We start from the raw sequence: 24,909 nt of genomic DNA, 5'->3' as shown, positions 1-24,909 counted from the left end.
TCCCTGCAACAGGAGCTCCTCCAACAGCACCACGACCGGGGCCACGTCCCTTATTTAACACACATCTGATGCCAATTGCTCCTTCTTTGACCCACCATCTTCAGTTGGTACTCGTATTGCCACCCATCTCCCCACTCTGTCACCTGGTCACTCTGTGGTCTCTTGATGCTGCTTAAACCTCCACCCTATGTCACCTTGCCATTCGGTGGTCTCTTGATGCTGCTGTCACCTCCACACTATGTCACCTTGCCACTCTGTGGTCTCCTGATGCTGCTGTCACCTCCACACTATATCACCTTGCCACTCTGTGGTCTCCTGATGCTGCTGCTGCTGCCACCTCCTCCACACTCTGTGTATGAGCCACTCTGTGGCCTTCTGATGCCGCCACCTCCACACTGTCATTGTGCCACTTTGTGGCCTCCTTCTGATGCTGCCGCCACCTCCAGACTCCTGATGCTGCTGTCATCTCCACACTATGTCACCTTGCCACTCTGTGGTCTCCTGATGCTGCTGTCACCTCCACACTATGTCACCTTGCCACTCTGTGGTCACCTGATGCTGCTGTCACCTCCACACTATATCACCTTGCCACTCTGTGGTCTCCTGATGCTGCTGCTGCTGCCACCTCCTCCACACTCTGTGTATGTGCCACTCTGTGGCCTCCTGATGCTGCCAACTCCACACTGTTATTGTGACATGTGCCACTCCTGATGCTGCCGCCACCTCCACACTGTCATTGTGCCACTTTGTGGCCTCCTTCTGATGCTGCCGCCACCTCCAGACTCTATCATAGGGCCACTCTGTGGACTTCTCATGCTGCTTCCACCTCACCACTATGACATAGGGCCACTCTGTGGACTTCTCATGCTGTTCCCACCCTTCCCACTTCATGACTGGGTCACTATTTTGCCTTTCGGCCTGGCTGACATCATCCATTTATTTGACCCTTCTTCTGATCTGTCAGAAGGAAGGAAAGATCAGACACAAAACGGATCCTGTCTGTGTAGCAGCTGTAAGGCCTGTATGGTCCCATAAGAATTGGCTTATGACTTGGTAGCCAAAAGCAGGAGTGGGTACAAAACACAGAAGACATGCAAATATTCCATTCATGTGTCATCTGTGTTTTGGATCCACTCCAGTTTTTTGGCATTAGCAATACTGATGGATTACTGACCAAATGCTGACCGAGTGAAGGCGGATGCTCCACAGACAGGATCCGTTTTTTGGGGGTTATTGTTCTGACGGATCAGAGAAAGGGCAAAATAATCTGTGACGTCAACACAAACTTACTGCTGACACCCTCTCCACTCTGTCGGGGGGGCTCTACTTGTATAAGCTTTTAATAGAACAGGTTCTGTAGACATCTATGTGGAATCAGCTGACAACGGTGTAAAGGGAGTGCGCTTCTTCTTGGCCCTAACATTGACCTGTAAGGCTGAGTTCACACTTGAGTTATTTGGTCAGTTTTGGCCCTGTGACTGCCCAAATAAGTGAAGCGTGCAGTAATTCTAAGAGCGACACCTGTCATCTGCATGTCATACTGACTCACAGTATTATTTCACTATCACAGCAGACTCCCTATGCGTGTTACTGCAAATCACAGTGTTCTACACCACTATAAAGGCTCTCTGCAGCCAGGAAATAGCCGTTTTTTTTTACGCGATTTGCCGCAAACAAATTCGGAACAAACCAATGAGATATTCGCTCATCTCTACTCCTGATCTTGCAGTTCACAACAAACAATATATTGTATTTGTGTCCCGTAAGCAAGTTTTTATTATTTTTTTGTAGCATTTATTTGCTCCTAAAGCGGAATAAATAGCATTTCTATTGACATATGCCATAATAAGCACAATAATGCTGATTTATGAGTTTGCAGTTTTCTGTGGAATTCTCTTTAAATGAAGCCATAAATGTAATCTATAAAGCCTGGATTAAAGATGGGAGAATATATTGCCTAATCCAAAACGGGAGGCCGTTAAATGACCCGTGTTCTTGGAAGAAAACACGTCCAGCGTATACATCAAGCGGCTTTTAAATCAGAGCCCCTTGCAATTAGCGCATGTCTGATTATGCAAATTGGCCAGACTCGGAAAGCAGATGTTTGCGTTTTTACAGGAAATCTATCATTCTTCGTGTAGTCACTTTTAATGCCCCTTTGCTTGGGAAATTTACAGTTTTGGCATACTCGACCTGGAGGCCCATTCTGAAGCAATTGTTAGCCTATTCACATAAATTATAGAACAGAAGGGCAGAAGTAGACAATATTTAAAGCCACACTCCATGCAAAATCATGAAAACTCTGGTACCATAAGGCTACAGTGAATGGGAATGTCCTACAAGGACAATCTGTTCAGATGTCATATCAGCACCTTCTCAGAAGGGGTCTAATGCTTGAGAACACCTCCTATTAGCAAGAAAGGCAATTTATTATTCACTTCAAAGAGTGCCTTCTGCTCTTTAGGAGTCTGTATAGCATTGCTGCACATCTTTTTCAATGCACACCATGTAGTACAGCATATCTCCTCTAGTGGCCACTGTAGTAAAAAAAATGTGCAATCACTGGGGGGTTTCAGCAGCCTGCCTATGGCAATCGGATGATCACTGGCTGATCACCAACAGGCAAAAGAATAACTGAGGCGATTACCTAGGGAAATGACCTTGTCAAACTGCTCTGTAATAATAATAGATGCTGTGAGTAGGAATTGGAGGAACGATTGGGACGTGTTGGGAAGAGATGTAATGTAACTTGAAGTCCCTAGGCCAGGATACAAAGCATGGATCCCCTTGGGCACAATGACCCAGGTACTACTGATACCTCTAAACCCCTTAAAAGGGTTTTCCGAGGTTTTAAGACTGTGAGAATTCACTCTGGTAGACAGGACAAGCAGGTGCAGTATAGAGGCAAAGACACGTTTGTAACTCAAAAACTGCAGTGTTCACAGTATGACAGTCCATTTTCAGTATTGGTGTTAGTTCACTCCGAAAACAGTTCATACAGAAAAAACATTCACCTTTGATCCTGGGTGTTTAATCCACACCCGGCTGAATGCTCAGCCTCAGAAAGTCCACCTGCAGGCTTTAGGCGGCCTGCTTGCCCGACACACTGTCTTCAGCGTTCAGCAGAGTTTTACACAGCTCCAGTGTCAGAGAGGAGTTATCCACACACCTGACACTGCTGGCTGTTTTTTATAGGCCTGTCAAAACCCGGCCTGGACCGTGGGGAGTAGTCACCCACCCAGCACTTTGACTACTCCCAGTAAGAACTGTCCCGGATCAGCTATTTACAGCCATACTATACAGCAAGGTGTCAAACAGCAACTGCTGCTGACACAGAAAACTGGCTCTTAGGGTCCATTCACACGTCCGCAAATGGGTCCGCATCCGTTCTGCAATATCGGGAACAGATGCGGACCCATTCATTCTCTAAGGGACCCGAAGAGATGCGGAGAGCACACTATGTGCTCTCCGGATCCGCATTTCCGGAGCGTGGCCCCGAACTTCTGGGTTTTAGCCCTGAACCTTCCGGGCCGCGGCTCCGCAAAAAAAATTTAACATGTTCTATTCTTGTCCGCAATTGCGGACAAGAATAGGCAAGTCTATGGGGGGTGCCAGCCGGGGGTATTGCGGATCTTCAATTTGCGGATCCGCAATACACCACGGACATGTAAATGGACCCTTACTCCACAGAGGCCAGAAACCTCGGTGACACATACCTATCATCTACGATGATTCCTTGTACCTTTTTACAATTCCTTTGACCTAATCTCAGGATAGGTCATCAGTATCTGATTGATGGGGGTCTGGCACCCGGGACCCCCACTGAACAGTTGTTTGAGAAAGCACTGGAGCTCCTGTGAGCGATGTGGCCTTCTCACAGCTTACCAAGCACAGCACTGTACTTTGTATAGTGGCTGTGCTTGGTATCGCGCTCAGCCCCATTTACTTAAATGAGGCTGAGCTGTGCCTAGGACATTTGACCAATGAACGTGTCGTCACTGGCCTAGGAAAAGCTGCAAGAAGGCCACTGTGAACACCGTTGCCTTCTCAAACAGCTGATCGGTTGGGGTCCCAGGTCTTGAACCTGGTCAGATACTGGTGATAGGATAGGTGATAAGTATTAAAATCTTGGAAAAACCCTTTAACGTTGAGAAGAATTTAAACTAAACCCCTTAAAGTTGAGAAGAAGTTAAACTAAATATTAGAGTCAAGTTGCTAAGGAAACCATGACCCACATGGGGATGTATAGTTTAGGTAGAAGGTTGGTCATTGTTTTTTTACCATATTACTCTTGATGGAAAATGGCAGTCTACAGCCTGCTAAACCAGGGCAACCTCAACTAAAGAAATTTCCATGAGCCATTTCACGATGGTCATGGTTTCTCTTGGACAGTATGATAGGCTTACATATCTTCAAGTCTTGTTGCGATTTACTGTACGCACTGTATTTGCTGCATCCATGGATAAACATTAAATGGATTGTCCCATCAGGAAAAATTCTTCTCATTATGCATACCGGCTGGTGATCAGCAGATCGCTGCAAGTCCAGCAGAAAAACTGTGAGAAACCAACACGTTTCGCCTACAGTGGCCACTGCTGGAGACATGTGGTATTACATGACTCTCACTTAACGCAATGGGTGACCATGTTATATATGTGCCTTATATAAAAATAGCCTTACTCCCCAAACCTAAATATAATGTAATAAATCTAGATTATCTGTTCCAAGATCCATTAGTGTCAATAAATATTGTTGGTCAAGTACATTTGTGTATTTGACACTGCTGGATGTCTGCTGTTGAGTAAGTGTTATTGCAGCAGGTTGCTGCCTAATGAGTAATGCCATAAAGAATGGACTGTCAAAACGGTTACCTAGAGCAGCCTCCGGGTGAACAATGACCTATAAACAACATCTGGACGGAGGACTCCTTCTAAGATTCTAAATCGGATCCAGAAATAACAATAATTACATTTTAAAACACTCACTATTCATTATCAATTAGGCAATGGTTTTCTGCACCCTGCATTAATATTGGCCTGCATGACTAAGAATCGCAAATGATCAGTGTTCTGTATGTAACAGGGGACATTTATTTTGTGCATTTGCCACGTTATCATTTTGGAGTCAAATTTCCCTAACCCCTTAAGGATCAGGCCGATTTTTGTTTTTGGGTTTTCGTTTTATTCCATTCAATAGCCACAACTTTTCTGTTTTTAATTTTGTGCTCACACAGCTTACATTTGTGGGACAAAGTTGTATTTTTAATGACATTTAATTTACCATAACTTTTATTGGAAAACGGGGAAAAATGTTATGGGGTAAAACTGGAAAAAAAAATGGCACCAAAGTTTTTGGGGTTTTGACAGAGAGAGAGAGAGCCCCCTCCCTCTCTCTAACTCTCCCTCTCTCTAACCCCACAGATGCTACAGTTGCTACTGATAGTGGCATCTACAGGGTTAAATGACCAAGATCGGCGTCATCGCCAATCCTGTTCACTGCCAGTGGGTGTCTACTCTATTAGACAACTGGCACCCGCCATGTATGAAGTGAGCTCAGTACGTGAGCCAACTCCATACATCCCCTCTTGCATGCTAATGCCGTACATATACAGTACTATGGAATAAAGGAATAATAGGGTATCTGCAGGATATGCGATAAATGTTTGATAGGTGCAGGTTTCACCTCTGGGACCTCCCTCTATCAGGAGAACAGGTAGCGTTGCATAAGGTAGCTCTATGAATAAGGGTCAGTAGACCCCTGTTCTTCTAAAGTGGGATCTGCATCTGTCAGGATGCGGTCATTTACAATACTTACAAGTAGGGTTTATATGCTTGTATAGACTTTTCCATTTGATAGCCCAGAATCCTTGCTAGGATATGCTATTGCAGCAAGCCCCCAAGGAGCCGGTGCAGAGAATGGTAGTGATAATGGTCCTGATGAAGTGTTGTGTCATGGTGTACTCCTCAGGCCATTGCTCCCTGTGAATCGGGGCAGTGGAGATGTAGTTTGAGGAGTCCGGAAATGAATGTATAACAGTCTCATTTTAGTTAGCACAAAATAAAACTCGCTGTACATCCAGTAGCGGCACATTCAAAGGGCAGTTTCTGGAACCAGTTAAGGAGGTATGGTGGCAGGTTGGATGACTGTATTTGATGCACTTGTGAGTATAGGTGTCCATTGTAAGATTCAGATTCAAACTTTAACTGGCCTAGTGGTGTTTTGAGTGATGGGTGTCTGAGCTGTAGTCCCTCAGCTGCAGCAGTATCTGTAATGCAGGATTTTGTTGATCACTCTGCTGTCTGATCTCTCAGTTGCATTCTGGAAGCTCAAAGGTGTTGGTCTCTCTGGAGAATTAAATATCATTTCCAGGAGCAGGAGCTCTGCAGTGTGCTTCCTCTCTTCACTGTAGCTACTATTCAACTACTTCTGCTAACAGAAATCAGAACCAGCGTACCCTTACCAAGAGGGGAGGAACAGGGTGGTTAGCCCTGTTCCTGCCAAGTTTTTGCCATCTTTACCTCTTCTGGCTGGAACTTCTGGCCAAAACATAAATTTAGAATTTATGGGGGTCCATATAGGCTTCAGTTCAATGCACAGCAGGTGTCTGGGGCATAGCCATGCAAGGAAAAACAGTGAAATAGGATCTGCTCTAAACCCTTCATTTTCAGGATCTTAAGGGTCCCAGGGGTGAGACCTTCATTTATAATAAATAAAATGATATATCCTAGCAATCCTCACATCACAAGATGGGAATTCCCCTTTAAATCACAGCCGACCAGTGTTCTCTGTCTCCTCCTTCGTACTGATCTATATTGCTGCATTAGATTGACAGTATATGTAGCATAATGTGAACAGTGTAAGGAAATGTGATTTAGGAATTGTATGAGAGTTTTATTTGGAATTCGAATGGCAATATAGGGCGCAAAAGCATCCAAGCAATCAATCTCTCCAAATAATGAACAAGTACTTACCATAGTCAATGTAAACGGGTGGTTTTCCAGTGCAGACACTCTCGGACACTGTAGAATGATGTACTAGACAGAAAGTATTCAAAATTACAGGATAATAAGACAGAAAGTATACACGATTACAGAATAAACATGCAACTACAGGAACGTTGCTCAGATAGAATGGTATAGTGGTCCTGTACCTAAGGACCTAATACAGAATGTCTCAACATTTAGCCCACAAGTGCTGACCTTCAGGGAAGTAGATACATTGAGTAACTGATTATTTTCATACGTCTTGTCCACCTAGGATAATCTCATTTAGATTTTACTGGGATTCAAGTTCAGCTTTCAATTGAAATTTTTGCCCATTCATCTTTGCAAAATAGCTCGAGCTCAGTTAGATTGGAGCAATTTTCAAGTCTTGTCACAAATTCTCAATGAGATATAGGTCTGGACTTTCACTGGGCCATTCTAACCCATGAATATGCTTGGATCTAAACCATTCTATTTTAGCTCTAGCTGGATGTTTAGGGTCATTCTCCTGCTGGAAGGTGAACCTCCGCCCCAGTCTCTGCAGTCTCTTTTGCAGCCTCTAACAAGTTTTCCTCCAGGAATGCCCTGTATTTAGTTCCATCCATCTTCCCATCAGCTTTGGTCTTATCTGACCAGAGTACCTTCTTCCACATGTTTACTGTGTCCCCTACACTGCTTGTGGCAAACTGCAAACGTGACTTGCTTATGACTTTCTTTCAAAAAAGGGTTTCTTCTTGCCGTTCTTCCATAAAAAACAGATTTGGGAATCACATAACTAATAGTTGTCCGGCGGACAGATTCTCCCACCTGAGCTGTGGATCTCTGCAACTCTCCAGAGTGACCATGGGCTTCTTGGTTGATTCTCTAATTAGTGCTCTCCTTGACTAGGCTTTCAGTTTAGGTAGACGGTCATGTCTTGGTAGGTTTGCAGATGTGCCATACTCCTTCCATTTTCGGATGATGGATTGATCAGTGCTCTTTGAGATGTTCAGAGTTTGGGATATTTTCTTATAACCTAACCCTGTTTTACGCTTATACATGTATACAATACATTTAGGTTTGTGGCTGTAACGTGAAAAATGTGGAAAAGTTCAAGGGGTATGAATACTCAAGGCACTGTAAATGCTGGTAAGAATGCAGTAACAGCATTTGCCTACTGGTATTCATTACCAGCTAAGCTGGTTCAATGCCAGGTAAATGGCAACCCTATGTCCATAAGGTTGTTGTTATACATCCATAGGAGGAGATACTGTATAATAATATTGCCCTCCAAGTAATAGAAGATTGGACCTTAAAAGAGAGCATCACATCTGTTTTTTGGCGTTGTTTGAGATATATGGAAGAAAGGTTTTTGTCTTACTCACCTGACCAGGTCTTGCTTTAAAATGATCTTTTATCATTCGGATTTCAATGACGTTGCATGGATGGTGTATAACAGAGGTGATGGTCACCGGCTTAGTGCTCCGTAAGTATCGATATAATCGTTCAGCGCAGTACAAGCATAAAGGTGCTGAAATCCACAGCCATGTCTAGAGAGATAAAGATGAGATGAGAGAGTGTCTCTGTGGAGAGCCAAGGAGATGGCACAGCGTGAGTGCCATGCTGTAACCTCTTCTGTAAACTTGAGTAAGAGATGTGAGGTAAAGTCCACTCTTTACTCTAATTGTAGACATCTCTAAAATTTCCCCAATTAATGAGACATGTCATAGAGTAAAGTATGGTTGAAACACTAAATCAAATGGCACCACATTTTTGGTAGTAGTCGTTCATAGCCTTTAAGACCCCACACTAGGAGTAGTGATGTCACTGCCCTACCAATGACATCAGCTCAAGAAACTGATTATCAATAACTATTGCTATGGGTGAGGGGAAAATGGTCTTTCTCCAGATACAGTATTCAATTTAGGTGGAGTGTTTGAATTCTATAACATCACACTCCTTGGAAAATTACAGACTTCAAGCATCTTCAGTCTGAACAGAAGAGGTTGAAGGTCACTGTTATCTTGTCTACTTTTTCTGACGATAGAGAAAAGGAAACAAAACAAAACAACACTGAGCTCCACAAAGTGGAACCAAGTATACTGACATCTCTTTAGACCCTGGACTGTTATATGAAAATAACAATTCTGCAACTAAGAACTTCAGCTCTGGTGTCACACTAGGGGAAGACAGTCTTGCTTAAGGTCCCAGGTAAGAAGTAATGATGTCAGAGTCAATTGAAGAACCAGTTGAAGCTTTAAAAGCTATCAGATGGGTGGGGATTAGGACTCGCCCTAGTTGCCTTGAAGAAAGCTCCCTAGTCGCCTCAGTAGTTGAACACGTCATAGAAATCTCAACAGATCCCGACAATTTTAATGGAATTTACATACAAACTATTGTATGTGAGCATTAGACAATGACTGGAGGAAACAGGGATCCTATAGAGACCAAACTGACCGACTGAAGAACCAGTTGGATCATCAAAAGCTATCAGTTGGGTGGGGATTACTTAGGTGAGGCCTCGCCCTAGGTGTCTTAAAGAAAGCTCCCTAGTCGCCTGAGTGGTTGAACACCAGTCATGGAAATCTCAACAGATTTCAACAATTTTTATGTCATTTACATACAAGCCATTGTATGTGAGCATTAGACAATGCCTGTAGGAAACAGGGATCCAATAGGGATTGTGTTGGTTATTTTGAAATAAGTGTCACAACACATTTCTGGAAGCCTCTTCGACCCTTCTTCCTAGTTAAAAAATATTCAGGCAAACCAAGTCAATTGTATGGAGAAGTCAAGGCTATGCGCTGTAATTTTAGTCAACCTCAGTTCACACTTAACATTTTCAATCACTTAGGATATAAACAACCAAACTCTTGAGTGCTATTATTCTCCTATAAAATGGAGTAAACCTTTAAAGTTGGAACCTGAAGTTAACATTTTGTCCAGCACTGACTCATCCCTTCTGGGCTCTTCTTCTAATTACTTAATTAAAAAGTTTTGCCACTTTCATGTAGCCAAAACTTCTTTAGACTAATCTATTCTCCTATGTAATAGGACACAACATCAGAATTAATGGAACAGAACTTAGGAAAGTTTTCTGAAAGACCTTATTTCAGCTATCTGATTGTAATATGTGTCTCTTCAGCTCCCAAATTAACTTTTTGACCTCAAGAATGTAACGTATGTTCAATCTGAAACATTTCAGAAAGACTAAGTCAGAAATTATTCTGATTATTAGAACTGTGTGGAATTATTCAGCATTGAGTCCATATCTTTGGAACTTTACTGCACAATCATAATAGACACATTATTTGTAATACCAGGAATAGGCAGCCAATGGCCTTAATCTGTAGCCTGTGGCTCTCCTTTTTCTTCTTGGTACCGTATGTGATGGGGTTTTTTGTGTATGTCTGTGTGGTTATCATCAGCAATACTATTGAATTTCCACACTACATACATTGCGGAATGTCAATAGGATGGGCCAAGTTTTATTTCTGGGACTTCTACCAATTCAGTGGTTCAGTGGTCACGACCACAGTTTGCAGCAGAGGTAGCAACATAGACATTTACACAGTCCATTAGGGAATAAGGGAGATACAGAAATGGCCAAACTTGCCTTGCTGTAACACACATGGGCTATAATGGAGGGTGACCATGCATATGCAGTGACCTGGTGATTTAGTGCTAAAGTTGTCAAAATGTTTATTGTGAGACAAGTTAATGCTATACTGTGATGTGGTTCACTACAATAAAGGTTAATGTGTACCAATAATGCACTTTCAGTAGTACACATGGTTAATGTGGCTTTGTTATGCACTTGTATTCCAAAAGGCTATGTATAGGAAGGCACTAGTTAACTGGCAGCCCTTAGAGACAGTGGTCAGGCGGTGGGCTGGTCCCACCCTCTTAATTAGAGGGCTGCTAACAAGTAAGCCAAGAAAGAGGACATGTGTAGTTGCTGGTGTGTAAACCAGAATAGTTGAATAGAATCCCTATCCAGGGAAACACCATCCCTGTGAGTGGAAAGCTGCCAGAATAACAATTGTACTAAGAGCCAATCTCTGAGGGAATGAAGCATTTAACTTATATAGAAGGTTGAGGACAATTTAAAAGGGAAAGTGCAAGAACAATAAAGTCAGTGAAAGGTAACGGCTGTTTATTGCTGTAGACTTTACTGCACATAGATTGGGTTATATTGCTTCTGGAACCCTTCTTACTACTAAGACAGATTGGCCATTTGTTGAAGGACTGCATCCCACAGTTGGGCATTGCAGAAATATTAAGAAAAAGATTGCACTACCGTACTTTTGGTCAGTTGGGAGGATTACTTGCATGTATAGAAAGAGACTCAGGGAAGATCATCATAGTAATTACCACCTAATTACCACCAGCCTTTTGGAAAAGCCTACCTTGTGATATAGCTGAGGACTTTGCCCATTACTTGTTCTGTACCACCCATCATAAAAGAGAGACAGTATTTTACTTTAACCAAGCTGGCCTAGTCATTTGTCCATGTAACCATTACAGACTCCTGTTGACCTACCTTGATTCCTGTTGCCCATCTAACACTTAGGTCACCACCAGGCAGGGGCCCCTATACCAGGGTGTGCTCGACAAGGGAAAAGGGTGCATCCCTGCCATCACTGCATGGCCCAGGAAGCACTAGAATGAGCATAGCCATTGTCAGAACTACTATCACCAATCAGTGCCACCACCACTCCTCTCCTCTGCCCTACTCCCCATATGGACCCTTTGCACATAAGTGGCCATGTACTCATGTAAACATGAGGTCCACATTGAATGCAATACGTGGACCTCAGATGAAACTCAAGGGTGTCATCCAAAATGTTTTATAGTCATTGGCTCCAAGTTCAATTTCCATTGTGTATATTGTGGCTAAAATGGAAAGTGCTCTAACCAAATCACTCATTTTTGGTTTCTAGGGTCACACTTCTTACGTCTAGTAGCATTTCATGAATTAAAGTACCTACATAAAAAAATAACAAGAAAAAATCTGATTAATACTGCATGGGGATGATCTAATGTGACTGTTGGCTGCACTAAATACAGTGCACAGCTGGATAGTCAAGAGATACATTGCCTAATAAGCTGCAGTTCTTTAAATATTTCCCTTTCCTACATTAAACCTATTTTTAGAAAAATCTGAATAATATTACTAACTGAGATAGATAATGACCTGGTGTGACTGCTGCCAGTCATCTCTTGTATTGTACTCAATTTTAAGCTAAAATTTTTTTTTTTTAATTCATCTTATATGGAGCCTTTTTTTCTGTATAGCCTTGCGTTCCTCTAGTTAGCAGGATCAAAATTTTCTCTCTTTTCCTTTAGCCAGCTCAGCTGACGGCTCCTTATCTCTGCTCTCTGACCTTATAAACACTGATTATAGCTCAATCCTTATCTTACTGATAAGAATGTGGCTTTAAGTGTTTATGACCTCTCAGTAAATTAGAGATAAGGGTTATTAGATGACCTGCACAAAGTGAAAGTTAAAAGTATCATTCACACTGCTGGACATTTAACCTTTTGTGACAGAATGACTCAATATTTTTAATAAAGACCAATTGAAAAAAAGATTTTTCGCCCAAAATGAGTGAAACGTAATCATTAAAAAAATTGCCTCCGAAAGTTTACATAGCCTTTAAGATGGCCATACTTGAGATAACTGTTGATTAAATGGCTGTTTGACCATCAATTATTCCTCCTGAATATACCATTATGGGACATTAGAAATAACCTGCTACCAGACAGTGGTTAATGTCCTGTAGAACTGCAAGGAACGAGCATGTGGAAATCCAGTATGCCTCAGCCTTCTTTCCACCATTATCTGCCATCAGGGAAGAGTCATGATAGCTGTATACACATTAGATCGCTGGCTGAAATGTGTAGTTTCAGGCGATCATCAATGTGTATGTTCAGCTATATCCTTGAAAAGCTGGGTCTAAGTAATGTATATGGTTCCTTAGGCCGAACTGGAAGTCAACAAATGGCAAAGATGGGGTAAAGGACTCTGGAAGTTCTCAAATAAGCATTTTCAATCTTCCTTATTAATTGCAATAATAATATTTGTTTTTTATACTTTTTTTTATTTTTTTATTTCAACCCCAGCCTGTTATGTCTTATCATAATCACCTGCTCCCAAGTGATCTGAACTGAGTCCCTGGATCCATTCTCTGGTGTTCTAGTCGGTCCCTGTCTATAAACTAAACAGACAGATGGGGGTCAAATGTGCTTTTGCATTCAACGACTGGCCTCAGTGGTGACATGTTCCTAAGTGGCTCATCACTCCTGGGTCATGTGCCCCTTGAGAACACATTACCTCTGAGGCCAGCCATTGGCTGCAGCGACTCACATGACCAGGGGCGGATTACAGAGAATTTTCCCACTGGGCCGATGTCCAGGGGGCCACCTGAGCCCTCCTCACTTCTGGCCATTGGAAGTTTTTGGGGATGTATTTTGTGCTGCTGGCAGTATCTTGTGATGAACTGTGGTATTTGGCTCTGTTGGGGTGGTATAATGTGCCACAATATGGCATTGCTGGCTCTGCCTTCCATCAACTACAAAACAGGGCCACTTTTAGTTTTTTTTCTAGGGCCACTTTAAGTTTCCATTCTGACCCTGCACATGACTCCATCTGTCCGAAAGTTTCCAGACCGGGACAGGAAGACCGTTAAAGGGAGCCAGAATGGCGCGGTGGGGAGGAGGTATGCTCTTTTTTCAGAAGTACAGCAGGCTGGGTTTAAAATGTAAAAAAGAACAACCGCTTTTAGCTAAATATTACCAACACACTCACCTCTGGGAAATGGAAATGGAATGCTGGGTCTTTGGTGCATATCCTAAGTGTGCTATCATTAATTAAAAGTTCTCCATGTATATTAAAGGGGCTTGGGGCCAGCTTTTCTGTATTCAGCAAATACGTCTCTCCATTAAGCTCGGTAAGTGGAGCGTAATACTTCATGGTCCTGTTTAGCTGGAGGCAGCCAGGAGGATGTTCGTCTAAATTAGTCTGATATTTTAGCACACCTCTAGAAGAGAAATAAAGATGGATAAGGGCTGGAATCAGTATGCTCAAGTGCTAATTAACTTGAATTCAAGAGGACTTGAATTGCTGGTTACTCAGGTGATTAAAGAACAAGTGTTTTGAGATTTTAAACATCTTATAAAAGTTCACTATGTACCTGGCAAGTTGCTGTTTACCTTCTATTTTCAAAAACAAAAAAATCGTCCTGGAATCACATTATAATTTTCTTTATACTCCCTCACCCTACAAACCTTTCACAGCTAAATCTGCAAAAAAAGAGTTAAGCACCTTTGCAAATACCTTTTGTCTTTGTCTCCATTCACACACAAAGTAGCTTTCAAAATGTTGATGGTTGTCTTTGGAAATAGAGAGCGGTTTAGCTCCATCCTGTTTTTGAGATATGTGACCTAGGACTGACCAGTCTTAAAGATTCAAAAATCAATGATGAAAAATACCTACCTTACCAATAATGCTCCGGTTCCCTCTCGGTAGACCCAGGCAACCGTTGACAAAAAATCCCTTAAAACCATCTACAACTAAACTTGCTTACTGAGCCTTTACAACCTGCCTGCCATGATTATAACTATGGCCAATCACTGGCACTATTAGCCTACTAGAGGGTGGAGACTTGGACCAAATATAATTGAAAGGACTTGAAGGAGGAAACAGATATCAGACCGATCCTTCCTTGGTGGGAAAACCCATTATCTTAAAGAGAGTCTCAGTCTGATCTTTGATATAGGGGTCATCTCTTCTACACCACTGATCACATCTTTGCCTTCTGACCTAGTACCAAAAACAAATTACAAATATTATAGGGCCTTCATCATCTCCTTAAGACAATGGTGCAAAAAATCCCTGATGCTTGGCGAGAACACATTGGGTTAAGTTCCATCAGAACTAGTTGCACCTATTAATCCTGCACCTACCTGATTAACTAAGACTTAACTTTTAATAATTTTTACTAATAGTACTTAAATTATAACTAGATCTTTAAAACTTCCAGCAAGTCACTGGCCTTGAAGTAACATTAGAGTTGCCCTGTCAGGACGTCGCCTGTCCAGGTTGCCTGCTAGTGAGTAGATACACATTAGTGCCTAGCTGGCTGCGCGCTGCCAGTATAGTGAATAGGCACTGTGTGATTCATTGATACTGTAATAATAGGCTCCAGTGATGTACTGTTTTAAAATTAGAGCTTCACGCTGCCCCCCGACATGTTTCGCCGTGTACCGGCGTCTTCAGGGGTTAGGGCACACTGCCCTAACCCCTGAAGACGCCGGTACACGGCGAAACATGTCGGGGGGCAGCGTGAAGCTCTAATTTTAAAACAGTACATCACTGGAGCCTATTATTACAGTATCAATGAATCACACAGTGCCTATTCACTATACTGGCAGCGCGCAGCCAGCTAGGCACTAATGTGTATCTACTCACTAGCAGGCAACCTGGACAGGCGACGTCCTGACAGGGCAACTCTAATGTTACTTCAAGGCCAGTGACTTGCTGGAAGTTTTAAAGATCTAGTTATAATTTAAGTACTATTAGTAAAAATTATTAAAAGTTAAGTCTTAGTTAATCAGGTAGGTGCAGGATTAATAGGTGCAACTAGTCCTAATGGACACTAGTAGTAAGGAGTTGTTATTTAACACACCACATCCTTGCACTTAAAGGGAAAGTTTAGTTTTTGAAGTTCCATCAGAGGCTCTGTTCATAGTTAAAGGGGTTTTCTGAGACTCTGATATTGATGGCATGACCTATCCTCAGGATAGGCCACCTAAATTAGAACCTCAGGGGTCCCATTCCCAACGTCCTCACTTTTCAAATAAATGGGGCTGAGCTGAGATACCAAGCACTGCTGCTATCCAATGGATGGCACTGTGCTTGGTAAGATATGAGAGGGCTGTGGCACTCTAGTGCCTCCTAAAACAACTGTTTAGCCATTGTCCTGAGACTCCCACCAATCTGATACTGATAATCTATCCTGAAGATAGGTCATCAATCTCAGAAAACCCCTTTAACATGAATAATAGTGCCCATACAGCACCATTCTTGTCATAATCACAGAAACCACAACCATATTAGAAGTAGTAGTGGCAGTATGTAACATTACAATAAAATACAATAAATAATCAAGTGTAAAAGTAAGAACATTTCCAGTTATAAAATAAAAAAATCTTCAAAATACAAAAATAAAATATAAATAAAACTAATATTGCCCATCTTGTTATTTGCAACCAAGCAAAATGCCACAGAAAAGTCTGGTGATGAAAAAGCTGTAGTATAATAAATGTAGTAGAATAAAGCTTCATCTCCCTAAAGACCCCCCCTCCCCCAGCTCTTTGTGTTGACAATTTTTTGACAACTATAGATCTTGTTCCGCTGTTACTCATTACATAGGTACATGGCGAATCCAATGAGCTTAGTTGAGCGGCTAGACCTCCAACACTTAAAAGATTAAGTGTGAAACGTCCATTTGTTAATTTATCTCCATGTATAATAAATGACTTTGTGTCTCGGTACATCTTTAAGTCATTAGTTATTGATGATTATCCCTTAAAGCTATGGCACACACAAGATTGCAAATTCATTCCGGAGTGCTGAACAGATGTCCCATCTGAAGACCTCCATTAGATGCCTTAATCCTGTGCTGTAAACTACTTCTTTAGCTCATATGAATGATTGGTCTCCTAGAAAACCAATCCATATATTGAACATACATCTGACATAGTGAAGGCAACCAGCTTGTTTAGTTTGACATCAGTATTATTACTATTTTGAGGCAAAAAAATTGTATTTAAGGCCAAAAGAATGATTTTCCAATCAATAGGCATTATTGAGTTTTTCAAGAATTTTTATTTCAGGCCCAAGGTGTTAAAAAAAAATACTTCCAAACATAGTTGCCTTACTGATTCTTTTCTTGCCATCTGGTCATTGTGTCCATCCCAAGTGCACGTGGACGTGTGGTCCATACCGCCAGCAACGCATATGACTACAGAGACCAATTACTAAAAACCAGCAGTGACCTGGTCTGTGGAACAGACACTGGAAGATGGGGGACAAGAGAATAATCAGTAAAGGTACTGTACACATTAGACAAACGTTGGCCGAACCCATCAATTTTGGTGGCACCAGCTAACCATCTCATGTATGGTGATGTCCCGACTTTTCACCAAAAGCAGATGTCATAGGTATGAAGACCCGGATATGTTGGATTTCCTTTTGTTCTCAGGGGATAATCTGATGTCGGAGGTGCCTGGTGGTGGCTTATTTGACCTACATGCATGCTTAACTAGTTCAAACGAGCATGCATATGTTTGAGCAGGTTATTGAAAAAATAATAGTGCTTACTATTTTAATGCATTCACACACTGCCCTCCAGATAGTGATAGATGCCTCATTCTTCACCCAGGCCGGCAGCATCCACTAATCAATACCCTTCTACTGGCACCATGTAACTCGCTCTACGCCCACACTGGCTGAGTCCACTACTCAATGCATCTCTTCCTGTAGTGAAGATGTACAGGGGGAAGAGTAGCACTGAGTAGCGGACCTCTTTGTTTTTGTTTTTGATAAACCTGCTCCACTAAAGACAGGGCATTTGTTAGATTATTCCAAGCAGGGAGATGACAGACAGGCTGAGAAGTCATGCCTTAGCAGTTAGCACTATGCTTGTCTGCTTCAACCTGCTGCTGATTGGTTGGAATGGTTATACCATGTGACCGTTGAAACCAATAAGAGAAGTGAGTGGTTGCCTTTTGTATAGTAGTATGATACCTCAGTCTCCAAAGGAAATATTAAAGGGGGTTCTCCAAAATGTAACTATTGAGGACCAATCCTGACAGTAGGTCATCACTGGGGGTCCAACTCCAGTCCAGCACCAGAACCAGGCAAAGGAACTACACTATGCTTTCATTCACTTGAATCAGAGATTTTGAAATCTAAAAATGAGATAAAGGGCTTGAGTAAGATGTTCTGGGTTATTCTCTATGTCTTTATTGTACTTCAAAATAGTTTGTTGATCGTCATTAGAACATGAAAGTCAGTGGAACAAAAATAACTATTTTCTTTTGTGACTTCTCAAAGTTTTCACGTCATGTTCTCAGGTGGGTCATCCCAAGGCATAACCTAAATCTCCTGGGTCCCAATATAAAATGTGTAACAGACCCTCCCCACCAACCTGGCTTGTACCTGAGGGGCTTTTGGGCCACCTCAGGTACCAGGGCAATGGTACAACTACTAAGTCTCCACCTTCTATTACTACACCCCTGGCCAGCTGTTTTAGAATATGAAACATTTCACATTTACAGTACAAATAAGCAGTTGTGGGAGAGAGTTTCCCAATTAGGAGAACATTTTTGTCATGGTCCATCCACGATTCAAAACCACTGCTTGAGAGACATATTAGAGTCTAATGAGGTTTTTTGCTAGCTTATTTTTAAATTAGACCACTCAGATAAGAGTTACTAACGTTACTAAATGTTTTTGGAATTACATAGAGCTCACAAGGTCAAACTATGAGAGTTTTTGGGGAAATGTACAAAGAATAAACAGATCGTCTAAGGAAATGATGTGTCCATTTGCCATCAATGTCAACTGGGCATTCTACAAACTACATTACTATGAAGTAATGGATTTGCCACACTGACCCCATGCCCAAGCTACAGGCTTTTATCAGTATTCACATTACATTGTTGATGTCAGCTGCTGGCCAATGCAAACTTCGAATCTCTGGAATAGACTCGCCTCTCTGAACGCCTCTCTATGTAGTGCTGTGCAGTCTATGGAAGATGTCCATAAAATACAAGCTGACTTCAACACTCTGAGTGATTAAACTTGGCAAATGAGGTTCAATGTTGATAAATGTAAAGTTCTGCATCTTAGTAGTAATAATCTCTGTGCTTCACATGTCCTCGGTGATGTAACACTGGGAGAGTCACTTATAGAGAAGGATTTGGGTGTCCTTGTAGATCATAGATTGAATAACAACATACAATGTCAATCAGCTGCTTCTAAGGCCACCAGGATATTGTCATGCATTAAACGAGGCATGGACTCGCGGGGTAGGGATGTAATATTACCACTTTACAAAGCGTTGGTGCCGCCTCATCTCGAATATGCAGTTCAGTTCAAGGCACCAGTCCATAGAAAGGACGCACTACAGCTGGAAAAAGTACAGAGGAGAGCGACTAAACTGATAAGGGGCATGGAGAGTCTTAGTTATGAAGAAAGATTAAAAGGATTACATTTATTTCGTCTTGAGAAGAAAAGTCTAAGGGGGGACATGATTAACCTGTACAAGTATATAAATGGGCCATACAAAAAATACTCAGAGAAACTGTTCCATGTAAAATGTCCTCAAAAGACAAGGGGGCACTGCCTACCAACTGGAGAAGAAAAAGTTCAGTCTCAAGAAGCGTCAAAGCTTCTTTATTGTAAGAACTGTGAATCTGTGGAATAGATTTCCTCAGGACGTGGTCACAGCAGGAACAGTGGACGGTTTTAAAAAGGGTTTAGATGAATTCTTGAAAGTAAATGACATTAATGCTTATGAAAATGTGTAGAAATCTGAGTTTCAATTCCATCTGGGATTCACGTCCCCACCTATCCCTTGGTTGAACTTGATGGACTTATGTCTTTTTTCAACTGTATTAAAGGGTTTCTGTCATCTGAAAAATGGGTATTAAGCTGGCTGACATTAGCAATGTGCTAATGTAAGCTAAATATATATATATATATATATATATATATATATATATATACAGTACAGACCAAATGTTTGGACACACCTTCTCATTCAAAGAGTTTTCTTTATTTGCATGACTATGAAGGCATCAAAACTATGAATTAACACATGTGGAATTATATACATAACAAACAAGTATGAAACAACTGAAAATATGTCATATTCTAGGTTCTTCAAAGTAGCCACCTTTTGCTTTGATTACTGCTTTGCACACTCTTGGCATTCTCTTGATGAGCTTCAAGAGGTAGTCCCCTGAAATGGTCTTCCAACAGTCTTGAAGGAGTTCCCAGAGATGCTTAGCACTTGTTGGCCCTTTTGCCTTCGCTCTGCGGTCCAGCTCACCCCAAACCATCTCGATTGGGTTCAGGTCCGGTGACTGTGGAGGCCCGGTCATCTGGCGCAGCCCCCCATCACTCTCCTTCATGGTCAAATAGCCCTTACTTTCAAAGTTTTCCCAATTTTTCGGCTGACTGACCTTCATTTCTTAAAGTAATGATGGCCACTCGTTTTTCTTTACTTAGCTGCTTTTTTCTTGCCATAATACAAATTCTAACAGTCTATTCAGTAGGACTATCAGCTGTGTATCCACCTGACTTCTCCTCAACGCAACTGATGGTCCCAACCCCATTTATAAGGCAAGAAATCCCACTTATTAAACCTGACAGGGCACACCTGTGAAGTGAAAACCATTTCAGGGGACTACCTCTTGAAGCTCATCAAGAGAATGCCAAGAGTGTGCAAAGCAGTAATCAAAGCAAAAGGTGGCTACTTTGAAGAACCTAGAATATGACATATTTTCAGTTGTTTCACACTTGTTTGTTATGTATATAATTCCACATGTGTTCATTCATAGTTTTGATGCCTTCAGTGTGAATCTACAATTTTCATAGTCATGAAAATAAAGAAAACTCTTTGAATGAGAAGGTGTGTCCAAACTTTTGGTCTGTACTATATATATATATATATATATATATATATATATATATATATATAAAAACAAGAAAAAATGGCAGCACAGATAATAATGGTAGTAAACGGGTGCAACACCCTATGGGAATCAGCAATTACCCACAATATAAAATACCAAGAGAAGGGCAGCACTCCAAAAATACAAAAAATAAAATCTCTTTATTCACCCATGCGGTACAGCAACGTTTCGGCTCAACATTAGAGCCTTTCTCAAGCTTGAGAAAGGCTCTAATCTTGAGCTGAAACGTTGCTGTACCGCATGGGTGAATAAAGAGATTTTATTTTTTGTATTTTTGGAGTGCTGCCCTTCTCTTGGTATTTTATATATATATAATCTGGTGGCCAAATTCATTTTATTCGTTGGTGAGGAAGCCAGCAGCCGCCGAGCGTCCTTCCCTCACTGCGCCTGCGCCGAATCCTGAACAGGATGGTGCAGGCACAGGATTTTTGCAGTAGACATGGCCAGCGGGAGGAGAGCAGCGCTGCCTGGCCCTGTCAATCAAGAGAAGAAGGGCGTGAAAATTGGTGGGCAAACGGAGGCTCTAGGAGCAGGTGCAATGCCCCCCCCCCCCCTGCTCCTAGAGGCTAATTAGCATACTATAAAAGTAGGTTTTTCTCAGTAATGGCTTCAGCCAGGGAGATGTCACTAATATAGTTATGTTCAGCTGACATTAGCACAATAGCTAATGTCAGCCAGCTTAATACCCATTTTTTAGGTGACCGAAACCCTTTAACTACCGTATATAACTAGGTAACGTAAACCCATAATGTGTTCCTTGAAACAACATCATTGCTGAAGATGTGATACAGTTTAGGGCTCAGCAGGGACAGAAGAATTCATTAATAAGACTGTTCTCCAAAGCTATCCTATTTGATTGGAATTTCTTTGTGATTTTTTAAATGATATTCTTTGCTATAATGATGAAAATATTTTGGTCTGACACTTACCCCGAAGCATGGACCAGAAGGAGCACATAGAATATAAAAAACAGGTTATGAGTGTGTAGGAAGATATCAAAATTTGATGCCCTGAGGAAAAACAAAAATTTAATTTTTTAGATATTTTGGAAGAAGCAAAAAGTCATATGGGGATATTACAGTATATTACTATAAAGCCTCTCGCACACAAAGGTGTTTTTTTCCGTGTCCGTTCCAGGTTTTTTGCGGACCGTACACGGAACCATTCACTTTAATGGGTCCGCAAAAAAAACGGAAGTGACTCTGTGTGCATTCTGTTTCCATATGTACGTATTTCCGTTCTGCAAAAAAATAGAACATGTGATATTATTGTCCGCATTACGGACAAGGATAGTACTGTTCTATTAGGGGCCAGCTGTTCCGTTCCATAAAATACAGAATGCACATGGATGTCATCTGTATTAGTTGCGGATGCGTTTTTTGTGGACCGCAAAATACATACGGTTGTGTGTAAGAGGCCTAAGACTGAATTCACACACTGAAGAAGCTGCAGATTTTCAGTATGGAGAGCTCTGCAGAGGCTCCAAACTTCCAGTCATTTTTAGATATATTTCTATAACCATATAACAATTCAGATATTTTTTCATGAGCCGACACCCATCATATCCCATTAAGTGAAGTATGCGTTAGAAATGATTGAATTTCACATTACCTTTTATCTAAAGGGGTTGTTCTGCCAAAAATATTATAAATTTTTCAAAATGGCACCAAGATCTGGATTTTTTGTAATTGCATGTAATTTAACATTTTGTTTCCTTTTTCTTATTATTCTGCCCACCTCAGAGACATTGCTCCAGGTGGTCGCACATGCTCAGTTCCAATCTTCAACTGCCACCAGCAAGATCTATTGATAGAAGCTGTGACAGTTACTGGGAGAGAGCTAGAGCATAAAAGACATGCCCACTGAGCTGTGATAGGGAGAGAGCTGCAGCAGAAAGGACAAGACCCCAGAGGAAGGACATACCCCTCTGAGCTGCTTGAAATAAATGTGGCAGAGCAATAAATGTGGAGATCTCTGGATCCATGTGAGGTACAGGGCTGGTTCTAGCTTTATTAGAAATATATTGTCATGTACTATATGATGTCTGATTTTCATTTCTTACATTAATCATGGGATAACCCCTTTAATTGGAAACAACATTTTTTATTTTTTTGCTTTTGAGTTGAGGTGAAAACTACACTGCTCAAAAAAATAAAGGGAACACAAAAATAACACATCCTAGATCTGAGTTAATTAAATATTCTTCTGAAATACTTTGTTCTTTACATAGTTGAATGTGCTGACAACAAAATCACACAAAAATAAAAAAATGGAAATCAAATTTTTTAACCCATGGAGGTCTGGATTTAGAGTCACACTCAAAATTAAAGTGGAAAAACACACTACAGGCTGATCCAACTTTGATGTAATGTCCTTAAAACAAGTCAAAATGAGGCTCAGTAGTGTGTGTGGCCTCCACGTGCCTGTATGACCTCCCTACAACGCCTGTGCATGCTCCTGATGAGGTGGCGGACGGTCTCCTGAGGGATCTCCTCCCAGACCTGGACTAAAGCATCTGCCAACTCCTGGACAGTCTGTGGTGCAACGTGACGTTGGTGGATAGAGCGAGACATGATGTCTCAGATGTGCTCAATTGGATTTAGGTCTGGGGAACGGGCGGGCCAGTCCATAGCATCAATGCCTTCGTCTTGCAGGAACTGCTGACACACTCCAGCCACATGAGGTCTAGCATTGTCTTGCATTAGGAGGAACCCAGGGCCAACCGCACCAGCATATGGTCTCACAAGGGGTCTGAGGATCTCATCTCGGTACCTAATGGCAGTCAGGCTACATCTGGCGAGCACATGGAGGGCTGTGCGGCCCTCCAAAGAAATTCCACCCCACACCATTACTGACCCAATGCCAAACCGGTCATGCTGGAGGATGTTGCAGGCAGCAGAACGTTCTCCACGGCGTCTCCAGACTCTGTCACGTCTGTCACATGTGCTCAGTGTGAACCTGCTTTCATCTGTGAAGAGCACAGGGCGCCAGTGGCGAATTTGCCAATCTTGGTGCTCTCTGGCAAATGCCAAACGTCCTGCACGGTGTTGGGCTGTAAGCACAACCCCCACCTGTGGACGTCGGGCCCTCATATCACCCTCATGGAGTCTGTTTCTGACCGTTGGAGCAGACACATGCACATTTGTGGCCTGCTGGAGGTCATTTTGCAGGGCTTTGGCAGTGCTCCTCCTGTTCCTCCTTGCACAAAGGCGGAGGTAGCGGTCCTGCTGCTGGGTTGTTGCCCTCTTATGGCCTCCTCCACGTCTCCTGATGTACTGGCCTGTCTCCTAGTAGCGCCTCCATGCTCTGGACACTACGCTGACAGACACAGCAAACCTTCTTGCAACAGCTCGCATTGATGTGCCATCCTGGATAAGCTGCACTACCTGAGCCACTTGTGTGGGTTGTAGACTCAGTCTCATGCTACCACTAGAGTGAAAACACCGCCAGCATTCAAAAGTGACCAAAACATCAGCCAGGAAGCATAGGAACTGAGAAGTGGTCTGTGGTCACCACCTGCAGAACCACTCCTTTATTGGGGGTGTCTTGCTAATTGCCTATAATTTCCACCTGTTGTCTATCCCATTTGCACAACAGCATGTGAAATTGATTGTCACTCAGTGTTGCTTCCTAAGTGGACAGTTTGATTTCACAGAAGTGTGATTGACTTGGAGTTACATTGTGTTGTTTAAGTGTTCCCTTTATTTTTTTGAGCAGTGTATATTCAAAAATATCCTGTTAACTGTATGTATGTAAAGTCTGAAATAAGGATAATTTACCTTATTGATGCAGTTGAAGCCGTGGACATAAGAAATAAAATGAGCCCCATCAAAACTCCGGTCACTCCCGGGACTGAAACAAAAATGAAAGTAGGAATGATTAGAAAAATTGATTAACTTGATAGTTTCAAAAGAAATCCTTTTCACAATAATGTAATATCTGGCAAATCATGGATGATACCTAAAGGTACTGATTCAGAAATAGGCAGTTATAGCCAAATAAAAAATGGCCATATAACCTTTTTGTAATGGCCGTCACATGACTATTTTCCGAACCAATTAAAGTCTGTGGGGCTATTCACATGGCCATTTTTTTCGGGCCATTGAATAGCGGCCATCAAAAAATTGGACATCCTATTTTTAGACATTTTCACGACCAGATGGACCCCATTGTAATT

The 24,909-nt window shown here is 41.9% G+C and overlaps 1 protein-coding gene across 2 annotated transcripts in view; it reads right to left on the bottom strand.

Moving 5' to 3' along the window:
- The window catches only part of NOX4 (NADPH oxidase 4), a 260,925-nt gene that overhangs the window by 163,499 nt on the left and 72,517 nt on the right, over nucleotides 1-24,909 (bottom strand). For both annotated transcript variants that reach the window (XM_040426362.1, XM_040426363.1), the window contains 5 exons: nucleotides 24,512-24,584; nucleotides 21,662-21,742; nucleotides 13,774-14,005; nucleotides 8,348-8,512; nucleotides 6,972-7,034 (listed from right to left, as the gene is read on the bottom strand). In XM_040426362.1, the coding sequence (XP_040282296.1) occupies nucleotides 6,972-7,034; nucleotides 8,348-8,512; nucleotides 13,774-14,005; nucleotides 21,662-21,742; nucleotides 24,512-24,584 (614 nt within the window). The remainder of the gene's footprint in view (nucleotides 1-6,971; nucleotides 7,035-8,347; nucleotides 8,513-13,773; nucleotides 14,006-21,661; nucleotides 21,743-24,511; nucleotides 24,585-24,909) is intronic.

The sequence above is a fragment of the Bufo bufo genome, chromosome 3 (genome assembly GCF_905171765.1).
Source record: "Bufo bufo chromosome 3, aBufBuf1.1, whole genome shotgun sequence".
NCBI classification, from domain to species: Eukaryota; Metazoa; Chordata; class Amphibia; order Anura; family Bufonidae; genus Bufo; species Bufo bufo.
The sequence above is the reverse complement of the archived record's forward strand: the minus strand, read 5'-3'. Positions and strand labels throughout refer to the sequence as shown.